General features: G+C 32.4%; 1 protein-coding gene across 1 annotated transcript; it reads left to right on the forward strand.

The window, feature by feature from the left end:
* Window positions 1-1,303: 1,303 nt before the first annotated feature.
* LOC127707903 (alpha-(1,3)-fucosyltransferase 10-like) lies at window positions 1,304-8,193 on the forward strand. The gene is made up of 6 exons (XM_052212662.1): window positions 1,304-1,431; window positions 1,666-1,729; window positions 2,482-2,603; window positions 4,067-4,470; window positions 6,507-6,681; window positions 7,618-8,193. The coding sequence occupies exons 1-6, from the start codon at window positions 1,351-1,353 to the stop codon at window positions 8,098-8,100; spliced, it is 1,329 nt and encodes a 442-aa protein (XP_052068622.1). The 5' UTR covers window positions 1,304-1,350; the 3' UTR covers window positions 8,101-8,193.
* Window positions 8,194-18,252: the final 10,059 nt, after the last annotated feature.

Consider the following 18,252-nt stretch of genomic DNA (forward strand, 5'->3'; position numbering starts at 1 on the left):
ATTGACCTAGTGCTAGTAAATGCTAGAAAGTAACACTTAATAAATTACTTGCGTCAAAAGAGCTATTTTGAATTAAACTTCGCTCAAATTGAAAACCAGTTGGAACCCTAGTTTAAAACAATTTCTTAATTTATCAAAGGATAATTACTAAAGATAATAACATTAACGTTACCGATTTTACTGCACCATATGCGCATTTAGCCAATAAATGTCTCTTCAGTGATGCTCGAGGCCTACATATTGTATTGAAAATCAGAAACCTATTACAATCGACGAAGAGCTGATCAAACCAAAACGGACCTAAAGTACAGCCAAATCTGGAAAAGAAATCAGAGTTTAGCACGAGGGAGATATGTTCCTCTTTAAGTACGTACGTATGTCCCAAAATTGGTTTCCGTTCTCTATCTTAAATTTGCGGTCAACAAGATGTTATGACATGTATACTCAATGCTTGTTACCACTTAACACACATCGAGTTTGAATTTGGGTGGCGTCACTTTCATCGTTCTTGAGCTATGACCCTTTATAAATAGAAATAATGCTGAAATTGCCGTTTCAACACTCTAAATTTACTATGCCTCAACTAAATGTTCTAGAACGTATACAAACTGCTTATTAACATCAAACTCAGATCAAAGTTGAATTTTGGTGGCGTCGCTTTCGCCGTTCTCCGTTCTCTAGTTATGTCCCACTATAAATAAAAAAAAAATGCTGAATTTGCCGTATATTTTATAAGCGGGGCATCAGTGTCCCATGAACACATTCTTCTTTTATTTTAAAATGAAATTATGATAGCAAGTATCACTCAAACAAACTGCTTAACTATTTTCGGAAAAAAATACTTTAGAAAGTCAGTATAATAAAAACTCGGAATTATCAGGTTTCATTTTTGAGAATGAGAAATAGGAAATAACTTAATGTTTTTGGTATGCAATTAGAGGTATACATTTTTTGTCATATTTTCAAATGATCGGGTTGCAAGTCAATTGAAACAAATACCTATAGGAAATTTAATGAATTCAAAGCTCGGTTATATAATATCACAGTGTATGATACATTCATGTATTTGTGCGATTTGAAATTTGAAATGTTGGGTTTTTTTTTTAAACATCTCTTTTTTAACATTATTTCAAATAAAATGTACTTCAAAAGTATTCATAATAATGTGTATATTATGCGCTGTCTTAAACTCTAATGTGTCTGAGGTTATGAATAAAATCTAAACATGGAACATTGAACATGTTATCAGATTATAGCGGTTTGTTTATTTTGGATTTAGATCATTGATTTTCTGAAGTTTTATAATTAACAATACGTATGCGTCAGTTTACTTTTACAAAATTACTATAAATGGGAAGAAAATTTTATATTGTCATATTTATACTATTATTAATTTCAATGTTTATGGGTTATTTATACGTTTCTGTCTTGGTGAGTATTCATAGGCATTTTTTCTCAATTTTAAGATCATTGTTATTTACTGTTTGAATATTTTTTTAGTTTTATTGTTCCTTTTATTCTCTATTTGATAACATTTATGATATAAGTCCTATACAAAATATAAAAAAAAGATCCTTTTTATGAAAATCATGAAATGCAAATATTGTGTGCCACATCTCCGTATTTCTACATGTATCAATAATACGTAAATCAAATGTTTTACAGCCTTCTGAATTGAAACTTAGACTTGGCTTTCACGTTGAAGAACAGTTAAATCCAGAAGGGGAAGGTATGTTTGATCAGACCGAAATTGTGTTTTAATACATATCTTTTTATCTTGAATTATGCAAAATGTCAAGTGAATACATATTCATACATAGCCGTTTACATATTTGCCGGTTATCCTGCCATCTGTCAAGTGTGCCAATATATAAAATGCCATATATTTTAATAGAGAATAGTAAATGAGTCGACCACATCCATCAAACAGAGATACCAATATAATCCAGAGAGTTCTGATCTAGGGGCTATATTGGTTGATGACTGATACGGTGTTTGATATTTTGAAAAACCATATCATACAAACTTTAATATAACATAAAACCGATGTTTTCGTGTGACATGACGTTATTTACAGATTTTGTAGTTTGATCAATATCATTACGGACTGCTGAACGATTGTAATTGATTGAATTACATATTACTACTAAGTATGATATTTAGCTTTATATTACATACTTCCGATGTACAAAAGCACCCAGAGTGATAATCCGTATTAGCTCGATTAATTGGGGTCAGACCTGGCCGATAAGGCCTTGGTACTTCCGAACCGTACTTGAAAACCTTTATTTTCTTTGTTCGTTTGGTCATTTATCATCGGTTTTACAACTTTGAAAGAAATAGACTCTTATACTGTCCATTTTTGTTGTTGCTTAGTATGTATTGTATAGGGAACATACCAATACTTTAACTTAAAAAATGTGCTCTCAATAACAAAATAACACATTATCATGTACATTGATGATTATTATTCTTTTGTAGAACCAATAATTGTATGGTGGAGTTTCTTTTCAAAACACAATACAAGTTTTTATGCAAGCTGTGGAGATGTTAAATGCTTTATAACAAATAAAAAAGAGTACCAAAACAATGATAGAACTAAGGTAGGAAAAGGTTTTTTGTTTTGTTTAAAAAACCTGAGAAAATAGAATTAGTTTAAACAATGTTTTTTTTATTTTTCAAAAGTGCACAAATTACTATTATACAATAGAAATACAGGTTTCGGAAACAATACGAACTTATATAAATCCATCTCCCTTAACAAAATGACAACATTGGGAGCATAGTGTAAAGAGACCACTATAATATAATTTTCTATTTACATTACATGTTTATTCTGTGGTTTGCTCAGAAGTCAGTTTGATCGAAAGATGTGATTAACTTTTTTCTATTTGTGGTCTTACATGTAGCTGTGAATATGATATGTATATGTTTCACAAAATAAAGTTTAATTACAATGTTTCAAAATCTAAAACGGCATAAAAATAAAAAGATTTAAGAACCAAATCTCCCTGTTTCCAAAATAAAACTTTGTACATCTTTAGAAATATTTTCTTCACTGATAGAATTTATACTATTATAATATATTAATACTTTCAGGATATATGAATAATCCACGCATCTCCAACGGCATAATGATCACACATAATTATTAGTTCTCGTTTTTTTCCTTATTTTGTATTCCATGTATCTACATAATGAAACTTCAGTTTGAGGAAAATATTGTGATATGGCTTTCACCTCTACTGCGCCAAATGCTATCGTTAAAGAGATAAAGGTAACAGGGAACAAACAAAGCTGTAAACCGGGACGAAAAACAGTTTGCAAAACACTACACAGACTATAAAGACGCCACAACAAGATCGAGCGGTGAACCGGAAATGTCAACAGTTTCTGGCAAAACCTGTCGCGTAAATCAGATTTAATTACGTCGCTGATTCGAATTCGAACTAAAAAAGCAGAAAAAGATGAAGGGTCAGTGTGCTTGTTTTCGAGATATAAGCCATTGAAAATTTGGCGGGAAATAATTCTCTATAGAAATTTCATACATTTAATATTGGCACCTTTTTTCTTTCAAAAACGATGAAAAAATAACAAGGATTTTATAAGATTTTCAAAGATGACATTTTGAACTATATGTAATCAAATTATGGAGAGAAAAGTAGGGGTACGTGGACAAAATTTTTAATGGCACTACATGGATAAAACCAGAGGATTCCGAATATCTGGCAAAAATTCAAAAACAAGAGGAGAGAACATCCTCAATAAAATATCGGTCAACTGAATTCCCTTACACAACAATTTACTGAATGCGACACCTTGAGAAAAAAAAAAAACACGGCTCAAAAATATTTACCTCCATTACATTTTTTGAAGCCAATTGGTATTTGATCCAATAATTTTAATGAAAAACTGCATATCATTACAAAGCGTGTTTTTTTTTGTTTAAGTGTATACTAAATTGTCTTGGAAAGTTTTTGAGTTTGATTTTGATGCTGTAATAATGATTCATAAAGATAGACGACAACGCGAAGTATTATTATTTGCTTATTTCCACTCATTTCAGGCTTTCATGTTCGATGGCACATTTCTTAAACCGAGCGATTTTCCATTGCCGCGTGAACCAGATCATTTATGGGGTCTATTTCAAGAAGAATCCCCTAAGAATAAGTACTTACTTTCACATTCTGAAGTCATGGAACTATTCAACATTACCAGTACATTTAAGAGAGACTCAACTTTTCCGATATTACTTCGTGATGTACAAAGTATTGAATGGTTAGAAAGTAGTAAATATTTAGTATCAACGCCCAAGAAAAACAAATACTTAACAAAACTGTCACCAGTAGTTTATGTTCACAGTGACTGTAATCCACCATCTGGAAGGGATGATTTTGTCGAAGAGTTGATGAAATATATTAAAGTAGACTCTTATGGAAAATGTCTGCACAACAAGGACTTACCGAAAAGGTAAAGTTCAAACAGAAATGTCTCTATCTAGTTATGTTCTATTTACGTTTGCTTGCCAAATGAACTTAAATTTCTATTATGTCTATTCGCCTCCCCCTTCTTTGTTGATAGTCTACGGTTACCTGTAAGTCTTTGAACCAATGTCTATTGATTTTTTGGTAGATATTTGTCTCATTTGCAATCATGCCACATCTCCTTGAATATATATAAAATTTATACGAAGATGACTTTAAATCGTATGACGTATTGACAGATATTTCGGTACAACAATGGCCCCTTTCAAAGTGATAAAACAATGACTTCTTTTGGTGGTTAAAGAGATCAGTTGACACTTCCTAACACAGGTTAACGTGTGTATTGTTCTATAATCTTGCACCTTATCCAACAATAATAATTTTTGCGCGCAAATATATGGTAATGCGCGCAAATGTAATGCACCGATAAAAAGAAATGTAACAAAATGTGCATTACTAGGCAGGAAAAAGTAGTTTTCTGGTCCATTCTAAAAAGGTAAAACAATAAGAATCTCTGAAGCTATCAAATCAAATAGTTTTTAATATAATTTGGATCTATTATTCTTCAGTAATGCACTACAAGATTAACTTTATTCTCGGATGAATATGTATATTTGGCATCTCACTATTGTTTTTTTCATAGTTCTACATATTGGTTGTTTTCTAAAGACTCTTAAATAATCTTTCTAGCTGACCTGTGTTAGTTTCCATCTTTACCCACATTACAAACTGTTCGTGTTTTAAGTTTTGAGGCTCCAAGCTGCTCTGTGTATTTTTCGTATTGAATGTGCTTTATGAATATTTATGCAAAAGATCGTATGTATTATATACCTATAACTTCTTGCCAAGTAAAATTAATCATGATTCATAAAACTAGCAGCCTGTTGTTCAGTGGTTGTCGTTTGTTGGTGTGGTTCATAAGTGTTTCTCGTCTTTTATATAGATTAGACCGTTGGTTTTCCTGTTTGAATTGTTTTACACTAGTCATTTTGGGGCCTTTTATAGCTTGCTGTTCGGTGTGAGCCAAGGCTCCGTGTTGAAGGCCGTTGTTTGACCTATAATTGTTAACTTTTTACATCGCGATGACCATGAGGTCATTTCGATGTATTGCTATCGCCTAAATTTCCATTATGCAAATTAGTTTTGGGTTTTCAACCGATCTATAAAAATTATAGATCCGCGGTCATTATCTAGTGCAAAATAACATTACTTATCGCTTGTTTCAAATTCATTTTTTCAATGGATACTCCTATAAATATTTTTTATTAAAACACAAATTAATAATATGAAAATGTGTTGTCGTTAGTTATATATATAAAAGTAAAAAATCATTGATGATATTTATGCACACGTACCGAAAAATTGTGTTAAAGCTTACGGAAGGATATCTCAAGAACGTTTTGCGACACTCCCGGCAAGGACCGATAACTCTGTTATTGTTTTGCGGGAAAATATGAATGGCTTCTAATATCCAACCTTTTAGAAAAATCGATTTTTTTACAGAAGAGTGTCCACCATGCACTTGTACTGCACTATAATTAGAATAGTAGAATAAAATGATATACAAATAGATGAAAATTATATATACATGCAACCGTAATATTAATATAATATATAACAACAAACCAGTGTATACTCTGGGACTATTATTATATTAGTATAATGGTCCCAGGTATACTGATTTGTATTACTACAATATAATAGGTATTACAGTGCGGTTGAATTTCCTGTCATTTATTCATCGTCCATGCACGAACTTGTATCAGAAAAAAATATATCTCTGTAAATTAACCTCAGTTTCAGGTATAGAGATGTGATCTATTTCTGTGACATGTGCTTTTGACCATCCACAAGAACCTGCGGTCATCCGATGTTCAGTACTTCAGTACTTTGATTATACATTGTGACTTGGATGGAGAGTTGTCTCATTGGCACTCATACCGTATCTTCTTATTTATATTTAGTTGAAAACAACTGCTGACAATGTATTTGAAAAATAACATTCTTCATGAACATTTTCAGTCTTACAGATCCGCTTTCTGGAATGTTTGATTCAAAGTTCTACAAGTTAATGGCTAAATACAAGTTCACCCTTTCAATGGAGAATTCTATATGTGATGATTACGTTACAGAGAAGTTATGGAGAACTTTACACCTCGGTTCGGTTCCTATTGTTTTAGGTTCTCCTAAAGTACAGGTATGTAAGGAACGTGTGTTTAAAGCCATTAAAGATCTGAGAGTAGTCAAATGCGAAACTTTTTACATTTAGAAATAAGCTGTATGAAATTCATTTGTACGAGGCCTGTTTCTTAGCGAGTCCAAAATCAATTGTGTTAGAATATCTTGCAATTTGATCGTAACGCTTAAACATTTAGTTTTTTATTCCCAAAAGGATTCCTTGTTTTTTTGTAGAAATCGAACACGGACCCACAAAAAACTTTGCTCTTGGTTAACACTGTCCAGGCGCATTGTATTTGCAAAAGGCGGTATTTCATTTGCGCCAAAAAAATTAAATATTTTGCACCATTTTTACAGGTAACATAAATGACGATTGGAATTTCTTTGATTATAGGTTGTATCCTAAATACGAGGCTAGCATAACAATATTTACCTAGGTATTCTAATGAATTTACACTCATTTCTCATACCGTATGAATTATTACGCATATTTTTGAGAAGTGTTATTTCCTAGGTGATTTGCCTCTACCAAGTTAGGAATATGACAGTTGTTTTCCATTCGTTCCCCTTTGGTTTATAAATTCAAACGTTTGATTTTGTCAGTGTTTAAGGACTTCCCCTTTTCGAATTTACCTTGGAGCTCGGTATTTTTTTAGTCCTTTTTTATACTTTTGTATGTGCTCCCTATGTCATTTAGTTATTATTGTTTGTGCTTATGTTTTATAATAAAAATAAAACTGTAGCAGGAATTGTTTTTTTAAAAATAACGGAAAAAGTATTATTTTTATGATGAACTCGGGAACAGTTCATTTGCACTTATAAAGATTCCTTCTGTTTCTAAATTATAACAAAACGAGTCTTCTGATCTGATTAATAAATTTATAATGTAATTGCTTTACAAGTATAAGAATAGTTTTAGAATGTTTTACAAATGGGTTAAAATTCTATTTTCTAGGACTTTCTTCCGTCAAACCATTCAGCTATAATAATAAAGGATATAAGCTCACCTAAGAAAATAGCTGATTTTATACAGCTCTTGAACAGGAATGATGACATGTATAATGATTATACAAAGTGGAAGAAGACGGGAGTCACCAATACATATTTAAAACATGTACTTCAAAAACGAGATTCCATGGAACCCCATTTGCGCTTCCAGTGTAATATTTGTAAAATTCTACATGAAAACAAAAGGAGAAAGGCATCAGGACTACCTATATTTAGTTACAGAGCAAATCAAAGTCATTACGGGTGCCCTGGTCCTGTGAATTTTGATCCAAAAATAAAGCCGAAACCTTTCGAAGGTGTATATAGACATTTATATTACCAGTCCGTCTATGAGGCCAAGGCTGTATCCCATTTTGCAAAGCTGAATAGGAAAGTGACTTCAAATGAATTCAACGAATACTTATCTACAATTCATAACAACGTATTGTAAAAGTAAGCATATAAAGAATAGTACCCTATCTCATATAAAAAATGTTACCATGATATAAACTGTCTAAGTTAGAAAATAAAAGTTTATTTTATATTTTTTATTTTTTCTACTTTTTGCCAGCTTGCAATGAGACAGCAACCAAACATCAAAATTAAGATTAATAGTTCCTGTTTAAAACTGTTGTGAATGCATCACACTTCTCGAGATTAAAAAAAGAACCAAGTTCAGCATCAGTTTCAAGAACAATAATAGTTATCAAACATTTCGTCTTTTTTCGATGGAAAAGTTCATTTCAAGCTTATATTTACCATTTTCAGTATTGTGACTTTTTTCCCCATCAAATTTGTGACTTTTGACTTTCTGTCCGTTTACCTAATTTTTTACCAGGCTTAAGTTATTGTTGAAAACTTTCCAGAAACCTCAAAATATATCTGAACATTCAAAAAGTTTTGAATACCATTTATTTGTATAATGGTCAAAAGTTCTAGTATTTTTTATGTACATAATGCATTGTGAACATAATCATGTACATAAATAATCATTTAACCGAAAACTTAATTTATTACATGATATTTTTTTAATCGGACCAGAAATGATTTCCTTAGATCATTTTAATTTTAGATGGTGCCATTAAAACAAAATACATATATAGATTGGCGATATCTGGCCACAGCTTTTATTCATAATATAGATTCATATAATATATATATCTATATAGAAAGATAGATGTATATGTAGATAGATGAATGGTTGATTACCTGAATATAATATGGCAACCTTGCAGATAGATTCTAGATATATAAAAATGTAAAGATGCACCGTGGGATACACGGGTGGGTGCTTTAAATTTAGAATGGAGGCTTGTTTAGGGGGGGGGGGTATCAATATCCCATATCCTATTAAGTTTTTGTCCCAATATCCCATATCCCTATAATGTTTACCCCTAATATCCCAATAATTTTTTTTACAAATATCCCGTATCCCTAAAACTATTTTGAAATATCCCAAAAAATCATTAATTTATTCCCAAACCCATTTTTGTATACAACATTCGTAAATACATGTTGTGCGATGTAGTATGGATGTCAAGGATGTGGACTTTTTCACAGAGAAAAGTTAATCATTCAGAATTATCCAGAGACCTTTAAATTTTAATCTACATGTCTCTGGAATAACCAATATATAACTAAGCGTTTGTAACAAATAAAAAGTTACTGTGGAGATAAGCGTGAGCCACCAAATGTGACAAGCAAAAAATCCAATTCTACAATAATAAAAAAAGAACGGAATGAATATAATATGCAGCAAAGACATGCAAAAAAGCATGTAGTTAATCTATTAAAACGAAAATTTTCAAATCAGGAATATATCCTGTTGGCGAAAGGCTTGAAATTTATACCAACGCCGTCAAGCAAAAATGCAAAAATGTCTATACTAAAAGACTACAGTGAATTTGCTAGACAACTGCGATGTCGATATATGTTCAGTCATGAAGAAAAAAATTTGTAAGGGTTCCGCGGAACCCAGTGTCTCGCCTACTTTTGCTGTTAATCGCAGGCTCAACAAAAATGAGGAAAACAAATAATAAAAATATTCCTCTCGATACTATCTTTTGATTGTAAGAAGCTTCTGTCCAAGTTTGGTAAAAATCCAGGATAGTTTATGAATCTAATAAATGTTTTAAAAACTTTAACTGCAGACTGTATGTAATGTTAACTGGAAGAAAAAGTAAGTCCATTTATAAGTAAAATACAGAAACACCGGCACAAAATTTTAACAAAATTTCCTTCTAGACACTAGCTTTTGACCATAAACACGCTTCTGTCCAAGTTTGGTACAAATCTAGGATAGTTTAAGAAAGTTATTAAAATTTCAAAAACTTGAACCACAGAGTGAATATTTGTGGACGCCGCCGCCGCCGACGACGCCGACGACGGAATGTAGGATCGCTATGTCTCGCTTTTTCGACAAAAGTCAAAGGCTCGACAAAAATGACCTTCATCCATTTCATAGCAATACAGGATATCAAACTGCTTCTACGTGCCATACGTCGGAAAATTATATCGATTTAACAAAGCTTGAACTATCTTTTCTAATAAATAAAAAAAAACAATCTTACTAAGGGCGAAAGAATAGCAAGTACGCCATTTGAAAAATGATGAAACAATAGTAATAAAAAAAGGCACATAACAATTCAAATTGTGTTATTTCAGACAGGCTAGACTAAGTACTCAACATTACTGCCAATTAGATTCATTTAAAGGGGCATTGGTTGTCAAATTCATGTTCATCGATTTGACTCAAATTCTCATATTTGATGTATAGCATACTAAAACATATATCCAAATTATAAAAAGTATAAAATAAACAATTTACAAGGCATGGGCTCGATAATATGTTTCATGGTTTCTTGTGTATTTTAGTCTAGACGCCATCTAATTAACTATCGAGTTGACCTCCGAAGACTACCAACGGTCATATAAGCGATTTATAAACATAAATATAGATATAAATAGATAGCAAACTTGTGCAATAGGATTTTTCTAGGTCTGTTTAATTTTATATTATAGGTTAAAAATATAGGGACGATGGATTCATAATATATGATGGAACATCAAATGAAATTGCAGATTCTTTTCGTCTAGCAAATAATTATAACCCCTTATTGAAGTCCACCTATGAAATCTCAAACGACAAAATGTCGTTCTTAGATGTTCATGTAATTAAAGGTCAAAAATTTACAACACATGGCATTCTTGACCTTGAAATACATTTTAAAGAAACAAATTCTTATCTCTATCTGCATAGAAATAGCTCTCACTCACAGCATGTATTCCGAGGATTTATGAAAGGTGAAGCAATACGGCAAATTAGAAACACAAATGACCATAACAATTAAATAAACAATCTAACTAATTTCAAAGGGAAATTATTAGATAGGGGTTATGATAACGTCGAAATAGATCGATAGTATTACTGATGCTTTATCAATTGACCGTACTGAATTATTACAGCAAAATAAATCGAAGGAAAAAGAAAATATTCCGTTAGTTTTGATAACTAAATATAACCCATATATGAAATTGATAATGATGCTATATGGCAAAGCATTATAGAAAAGATTAAAAACTGTGTCCACGTGTGGAAAAGCAGGAAACTTTCATTTAGTGGTAAAACCTTAATAGTAAAAAATTTCATATTGTCCATGTGCAGTTATGAAATTGAAATGCGGGGAATTCTTGAAAAATATTCAAAAGAAATAAGCAATATCATTTGGAATTTTATATGGGATGGGAAAGTTAACCAAATAGAAAGACAGGTTTGTTGTCTTGATATAACAAAGGGTGGAATGGGCATGATTAGTATAGAATTATTCATTAGAAGTAAGCAAATAAAGTCTCTTTATCGCATTCTTCATGAACCATTAGAAAGCTGGAATGCGATTGGCAAGTATTGGCTTCGACAATTTGACAATAAGTATAATGATCAATATTTGTTATGTAAATGTTCAAATATTAATGGACTAAATCTTAAAAATATTCCTTTATTTTATCAGAAAATGGTCTATACATGGTCTAATTTTCTAAAAATTGGAGATAATCCCAAAACAAAGCACGAGGTACTTAATATGAGACTATTTGGTAATTCAAAAATTTTATTCCAAAATAAGCCATTGTTTTTTTCTTCCTTTCTAAAAAGTAACATGAAATATATCAAAGACATATGGAATGAAGAAACCAACGAATTTTACAGTTGTTGTTCTATATTTGAAAAACTTGTGGATAAAAGAAACTGTATATCGGAATTTTCAAGAGTTAAAAGTTCAATACCAATCGACTTCTTACAAATTTTAGAAATTGATAATGAAATTAATGTAAAAACAAACATAGAATTGAAACTTTCTGATGAAATGTTCATATTAGATGGAAATGACAAAAAAATCAAACCTAAAGAATTGAAACTCAAATATATTCTAGACACGATTAATCAGAAAATATATCCAAAATGTCAAAACAAATGGCAAGAAATTTTTGGGCACGAAATTAATTGGAAAATAGTATGGGACAATCTGAAAAAAGTTAATATCACCAATAAAATAAAAGAATTTCAATGGAAATGCATTCACAATATCATATAAACGGAAAGTAGACTTAAAAAAATGCAATTGTCAAACGGAAAATGTCATATTTACCAAACGGTCAATAATACTGAAAATTTGCAACATTTATTTTTCGATTGGAATACAACCAAAATAATCATTAGTAAAATCAAAGATATTTTCACATTTTGGAATGTTCAATTAGATGATGAAAATTTAAAACATTTTATGCTTTTGGGAGATAGCAGTGGTCAATCGAACCACACTTTACTTGTAAATCTCTTTTTTATTTTGACAAAATGGTCCTTGTGGAAAATAAGAAACAAAATCAAATATGATGGGATAAAAATGTCATCTACAGATATTTTGAATCTTTGGAAATCATACATGATAACCCATCTGAAATCTGTACCCTGTTATTTATCTAATAATACAATAGACAAAGAAAAAATAAACACATTGATTAATTTTATATGATGTTACAAACCTTGTAGGAGATAACAGTCACGATGTTATGTGGTCTGCCTTTTATGTCTCTTTAATTTGTATTAGGTAATCCATGGTTTAGAGGTGCACTCGATTATGTTATAATGTTATATTATTTATTACTAGTATTACATTCTAGAAAGATGTTCTTTTTCATTCATTGTCATATAATAGAATAATAAGTATTATTATGCATGTACTACTTTTTCTGGTAATACAGTGCACTTTTTTCAGCCTCCTGCTTCCCGGACAGTTGGTTTTAAATGTAAACGGGAATCCCCAGTTTGCATCCTGGGCAACTGAGGAAAATGTAAACAGGAAATTTTTTGGAATAAACAAGTATCTATTTAAAAAAAAAAAAAAAAAAAAAAAAATATAACCCATATATATATATATACGTAAAATAAAGAAACGGGCATTTATTACAGTTTGACGAAGATTGTGTATAAATATTCAATGCTGCACCAATAGTTGTGTATAGCAAACATAAAAGTGTTGGAGATATGCTTAGTAGATCAAAGTTGAAGACTTTAACATAAAATTGACAGTAGGACCCCTGATGATGGCAGATCTGTCATAATAACTAGACCTATTGATGAGGAATTAAAATATAAATATATCAATATATACATGAATAATTTTCATATTTGATTATATTAAAATAATGCATCTAAAATGACCATCCCAAGCCAGAGCCTCTAATCCCAAGCTTTAACTGCCGAAACACTAAAATAGTGATCAATAGTACGTGTTGGGTCCTATCATGCAATTTGGGATGCTGAACTTTAATTTTCACATTTTTTTTTCATTTTTCATTTTCAAAATTCAATATCCCTAAAAATGCACCAATATCCCATATCCCATTTATTTTTAGGACAAATATCCCATATCCCTAAAATTAAAATGGCAAATATCCCGTATCCCAATATACCCTATACAAGCCTCAGAATGCACCGTGGGATACACGGGTGCAAATATCCAAAAACCTAAAATGTTATAGTTAAAATTAAGATTATATGCAGCGAATTCTGCCATTTACTGGGAATCAATTTATGATGCTTAAAGTTCAAATCAAGTCACTAGTCTGAACGGCAAACAAGTCAAGATCATCACAGTCGAATCCGGATTACCACTACCACAGATAGAAACCCGAAAAATAAATCCAAAAGAGCAGTATCTCGCACAAAAAAGGAGTGGGAGCGCGGGTTTTCAATTACCGCTAACGAAATAAACAGCTTGCTCGCTTGGAATTTCTGCAAAGGACCAAATTACGTCACAGAATATGACGTCACTCATGTTGGGTAAAGCTAAAACATGAAACGCTATCCGACAGAGGCCCCAGCGATAACTGAATTTAAGTCTATTAACTTAAATTCCATTATCTCAGATGGTGCCATTAAAACAAAATACATATATGGATTGGCGACATCTGGCCACAGCTTTTATTCATAATATAGATTCATATAATATATAGATCATAGATAGATATATGTACATATATATGTAGATAGATGAATGGTTGGTTACCTGAATATAATATGGCAACCTTGCAGATAGGTTCTAGATATATGAAAATGTAAAGATGCACCGTGGGATATACGGGTGCTTTAAATGTAGAATGCACCGTGGGATACACAGGTGTAAATATCCAAAAACCTAAAATGTCATAGTTAAAATTAAGATTATATGCAGCGAATTCTGCCACATTGACGAAGGAAAACAGAGACTCTGCCAACCGCCATAAAAAGGGCGGTTCGCTGCAAAGCTGTGAACCAGATAATTATGCTATATAATCTCTTTGTTTTTATGCAAACAACTGTTCGAAAAATATTAACATACACAGGTAAAAATAGTAACCAAAACTACAACAAGCCACAATATAGATGATTGTATCTGTATTTGTATATCATATAATATATAATTAACACGGAAAAGTGGAAGCACAGTCTTTCTTTAGAATAAAATGTTCCATTGCCCCTTGCAAAACGTTCAACCACAATTCATTTCCTAAGGGTGACAAGTGAACACCATCCGGTTGAAAAAATTTCTGATCTGCTCGAATATCTGGGTATTTTATGTAGTAACCCCCACAGCTAATTATAAAGGCAGCAATAGAGTTGTCAATTCTATAGCGACACAGGTCCATTGCTTTGCGGTCATCTGAATGACGCCATTTCAACCTGGTCAAAATTTGAGACCATACTAACTTAGAGTTGGGGAACTCCTTCATAATCCATCTGATCACGTTCTTTATCTCATTACGCAAAAAAAAAAACCACTCTAGAACTACCTATGTCATTACCCGCTACGTGTTATATTAAGAAATGTGGTGGATCCTCATATTTTTTCATTGTTCTGAGTTGACTGTTGACTTTTAACATGCTTCACTATCATGCCACCCTTGCCCTGCCACCACAAAGAGGCACTCAAACGACCTAGACCTAAGTTAATCACACCTGGACGATCACGAGTGCCACAAAAGCGTGCTTTACTATAGAGGATCCAACTATCCAAACATTTACAGGATCTCCTACAATACCTATATAGCAATTAGCTACATGAAAGTATAAGTTACATATATAACACAAATACAATCAACAACTTAAGGCATAATAAATGAAACTAAATTCTTATGTAACCCTTGTAAGCATTGGAACTCCAGCGACCAACCTCATTATTTCACAATCGGATACCACTTCCATTGACAAGGTAGTTGCTGCCCCAATACGAAACGAATGAGAACTATATCTGGTTTGATCAATACCAGACAAATTAATAGCCTTTATTAATAAAGACACGAACTGATACCTAGATAAAGGACTACCGTCAAAATGACAAAAGAGAGGACCCAAAATTGTGGGTCTCAACTTAATAAACCCACTGACCAATTTAACAGGACAAATCATCAAATCTGACTGATGATTAATCCAAATGTGTGAACCTTTGCCCAACTGGTCTGTTTTGGACGAAGGAATGCACACCTGAAGCAAACCACTTAAAATCTGTATGTCTGATATCTGTAATGTATGGCTCTGTAAACTATTGGTAACAACCAATTCTCCTACCCTAAATAATCCATGAAAAGCAAGTGAAAAGGCAGCTTTAAACAAACTTAATTCATACTGAGTTTTACAAACACAAGATAAGGAAAAAATGATAGATTTCAGCATGACTCTGGTTATTGGTAAACGTAAATCGTTTTTCTTAGGCCTTGTGCGTTTAATACCTTCTAAAAGCTTCCGAACCACAAACTTTTGTGACACATCCTCATAATTGTTAACCTTACTAAAAAATCCCAGCCCAGTAACGTAACAATTAATTGTTGAATGGGATAATTTTTTCTTGAACAAGTAAGCAATAAAACTTAACAACTCACAGAGAGGAATAGGCCATGTATTCATTAAACCATAGAGAGATCTAAACTCGTAAAAAAAAAGACTGCCCTCTTTTGGTATATCTGTAATATACTGGGTGCTACGGAACTTTCGATCAAACTGGTTACTAAAGGTCTGAAATAACAGTCATAAATTCCAGTGGAATTGGAGCAGGGTAAATATCTGCTGTTGGGGCCAAACATCTGAAACGATCCATCTGAAAACGAGAAATGGCATCAGCTATTTTATTTTCAGAACCCTTAATATGCACAGCAGTAAACTGAACGTTATTAAGCATGGTTAACAACACCAGGGGACGAATAAGTTTCATTATTTGCTTGTCCTTAGAAGTTCTCTTGTTAACTATAGAGAGACAAATCAAAGTCAGCAGGATTTACTATTAAATTCCGAAAAGCCGACTTAACATCAATTCTAGCCAGTTCTGATGAAGAACCGCATTGATAATTTTTTTCTAAAATAGTGTCTAAAGAAGTGTAATTCACCTTGCAATATACATGATCAATATATGAATTAACACTTTCACCTGGTGGGAACAATAAATTTGTTATTAGTCTCCAACTACTGTCTGATTTAGGCACAAGACCTATAGGATTTATACGGAGGGTTGAAATGGGCATAACTTTGAAAGGCCCTAACAGTCTGCCACGATTTACCTCGTCTTGCAACTTGTGTAAAACTTCATCACTATTTTGTTCAGCTGAAATTAAATTTTTTGAAAAAGAATGAATGCGAGGGCCTGTATACTGGAGTCTGAATCCATGTAAAAACTCAAAAAGAATTTCAGCAGCAACCACTTTGTTCGGGTAACTTACCAAACATGACAATTCTTATGGGAGTATGCCCCTTGTCCCATAAATGCATTAGCAGGTCTCTGTCTTGGGTTTGAACCAGGTTGCCTAAATGAGAAATTATATCTGCTTTGAGGTCTAGGTGACCTGAATCTTGGATTAGCATAAGAAGGTCTTTGATTATGCAATGCAAATGTCTGCCCATTAGGGCAGGTTATAATAGGATGACCTGCATTGCAACGAATGCAAACATGCTTATAAAAACAAGCTTGTTTGAAACAACTACCCTCATAATTAAAAGCATAACATTTCAAATTAGACCCAGTGTTCATGTTAACTGAAGTACTACCAGTACTATAATTTTTGTTCTCCGTACTATCATTAATATATATCAACCATAATTCGGAATCAACTGTAGCCCAGGAACCACTAGGGTCAAAAGCTTTACGCAAACGAAATTGTTCGTCATAATGCTTTCAGCCTAAATTATTACAACGCTTGACACCTTAGCGTATAATACTCATGTATTTGAGCAACTCCTGAAATCTTCCAGGATGAAGATTACAATAAATACTTGTAAATATTATAAAAGCTGTTGTCCACACCTCAATACTAAAGATTTTTGACTGGTTTGGAGCAGACTGCAAGACAAGCTGCCCATTTTGTACTACTAATTTTTGAGTGTTTGTATCTGACGGCATGTTTTGTGCTAATAATATATCCATATCTATGTATTCACTTTTATAAATTTTGTCCTTTATATTTTGTGGTACATTTATTGCGATATCTGTATTTATACCGTATATTTGTTGTGGAATATACATATGTTGTATACTAGTATTAGATGTACATGTAGGTGTCAAAATAATGTACTGATTACCTTGCACTGGTACATTATTATCTGGGTGCTGCATGACGCTGGACACTGTGTTTGTTCATGCTGATGTAGAGCTCTGTGGGCTTGCGTAAATGGCGTCTGATGATATGTCAGTTCCTAAGTCGGTTGAGTGAGTGATGGAACCAGTCCAGTTTGGTGACCTAGCTGTAGCAACTGCTGGTGCCATTGATGTCTGTGTCTGGGGTCCAGTTGTGAGGATTGAAGCCCTTGTGGTGGTGTTTCTTGGCAGAGTAAGGTCTTGTCCTTTACGCTGCCTTGCTGTTTTTCTCAACATTGTGCTACAACTCAACAAAAGTAAATTTTAACAAGTGTTTCGATATAACATTGGCATAACAAAATCAAATGAGTGTTAAAACAAAATAAGAATTATAAGAAAAAGTATATTCAAGCTGTGACCTGTTGATGCCATAATAATTTATGGCTTAATTTGTGATTTATCTCAACCATTCATTGTACTTTTACATGTTAACCGACTCGACCCTCGGC

Source organism: Mytilus californianus, unplaced genomic scaffold (genome assembly GCF_021869535.1).
Source record: "Mytilus californianus isolate M0D057914Y unplaced genomic scaffold, xbMytCali1.0.p SCAF_7, whole genome shotgun sequence".
NCBI classification, from domain to species: Eukaryota; Metazoa; Mollusca; class Bivalvia; order Mytilida; family Mytilidae; genus Mytilus; species Mytilus californianus.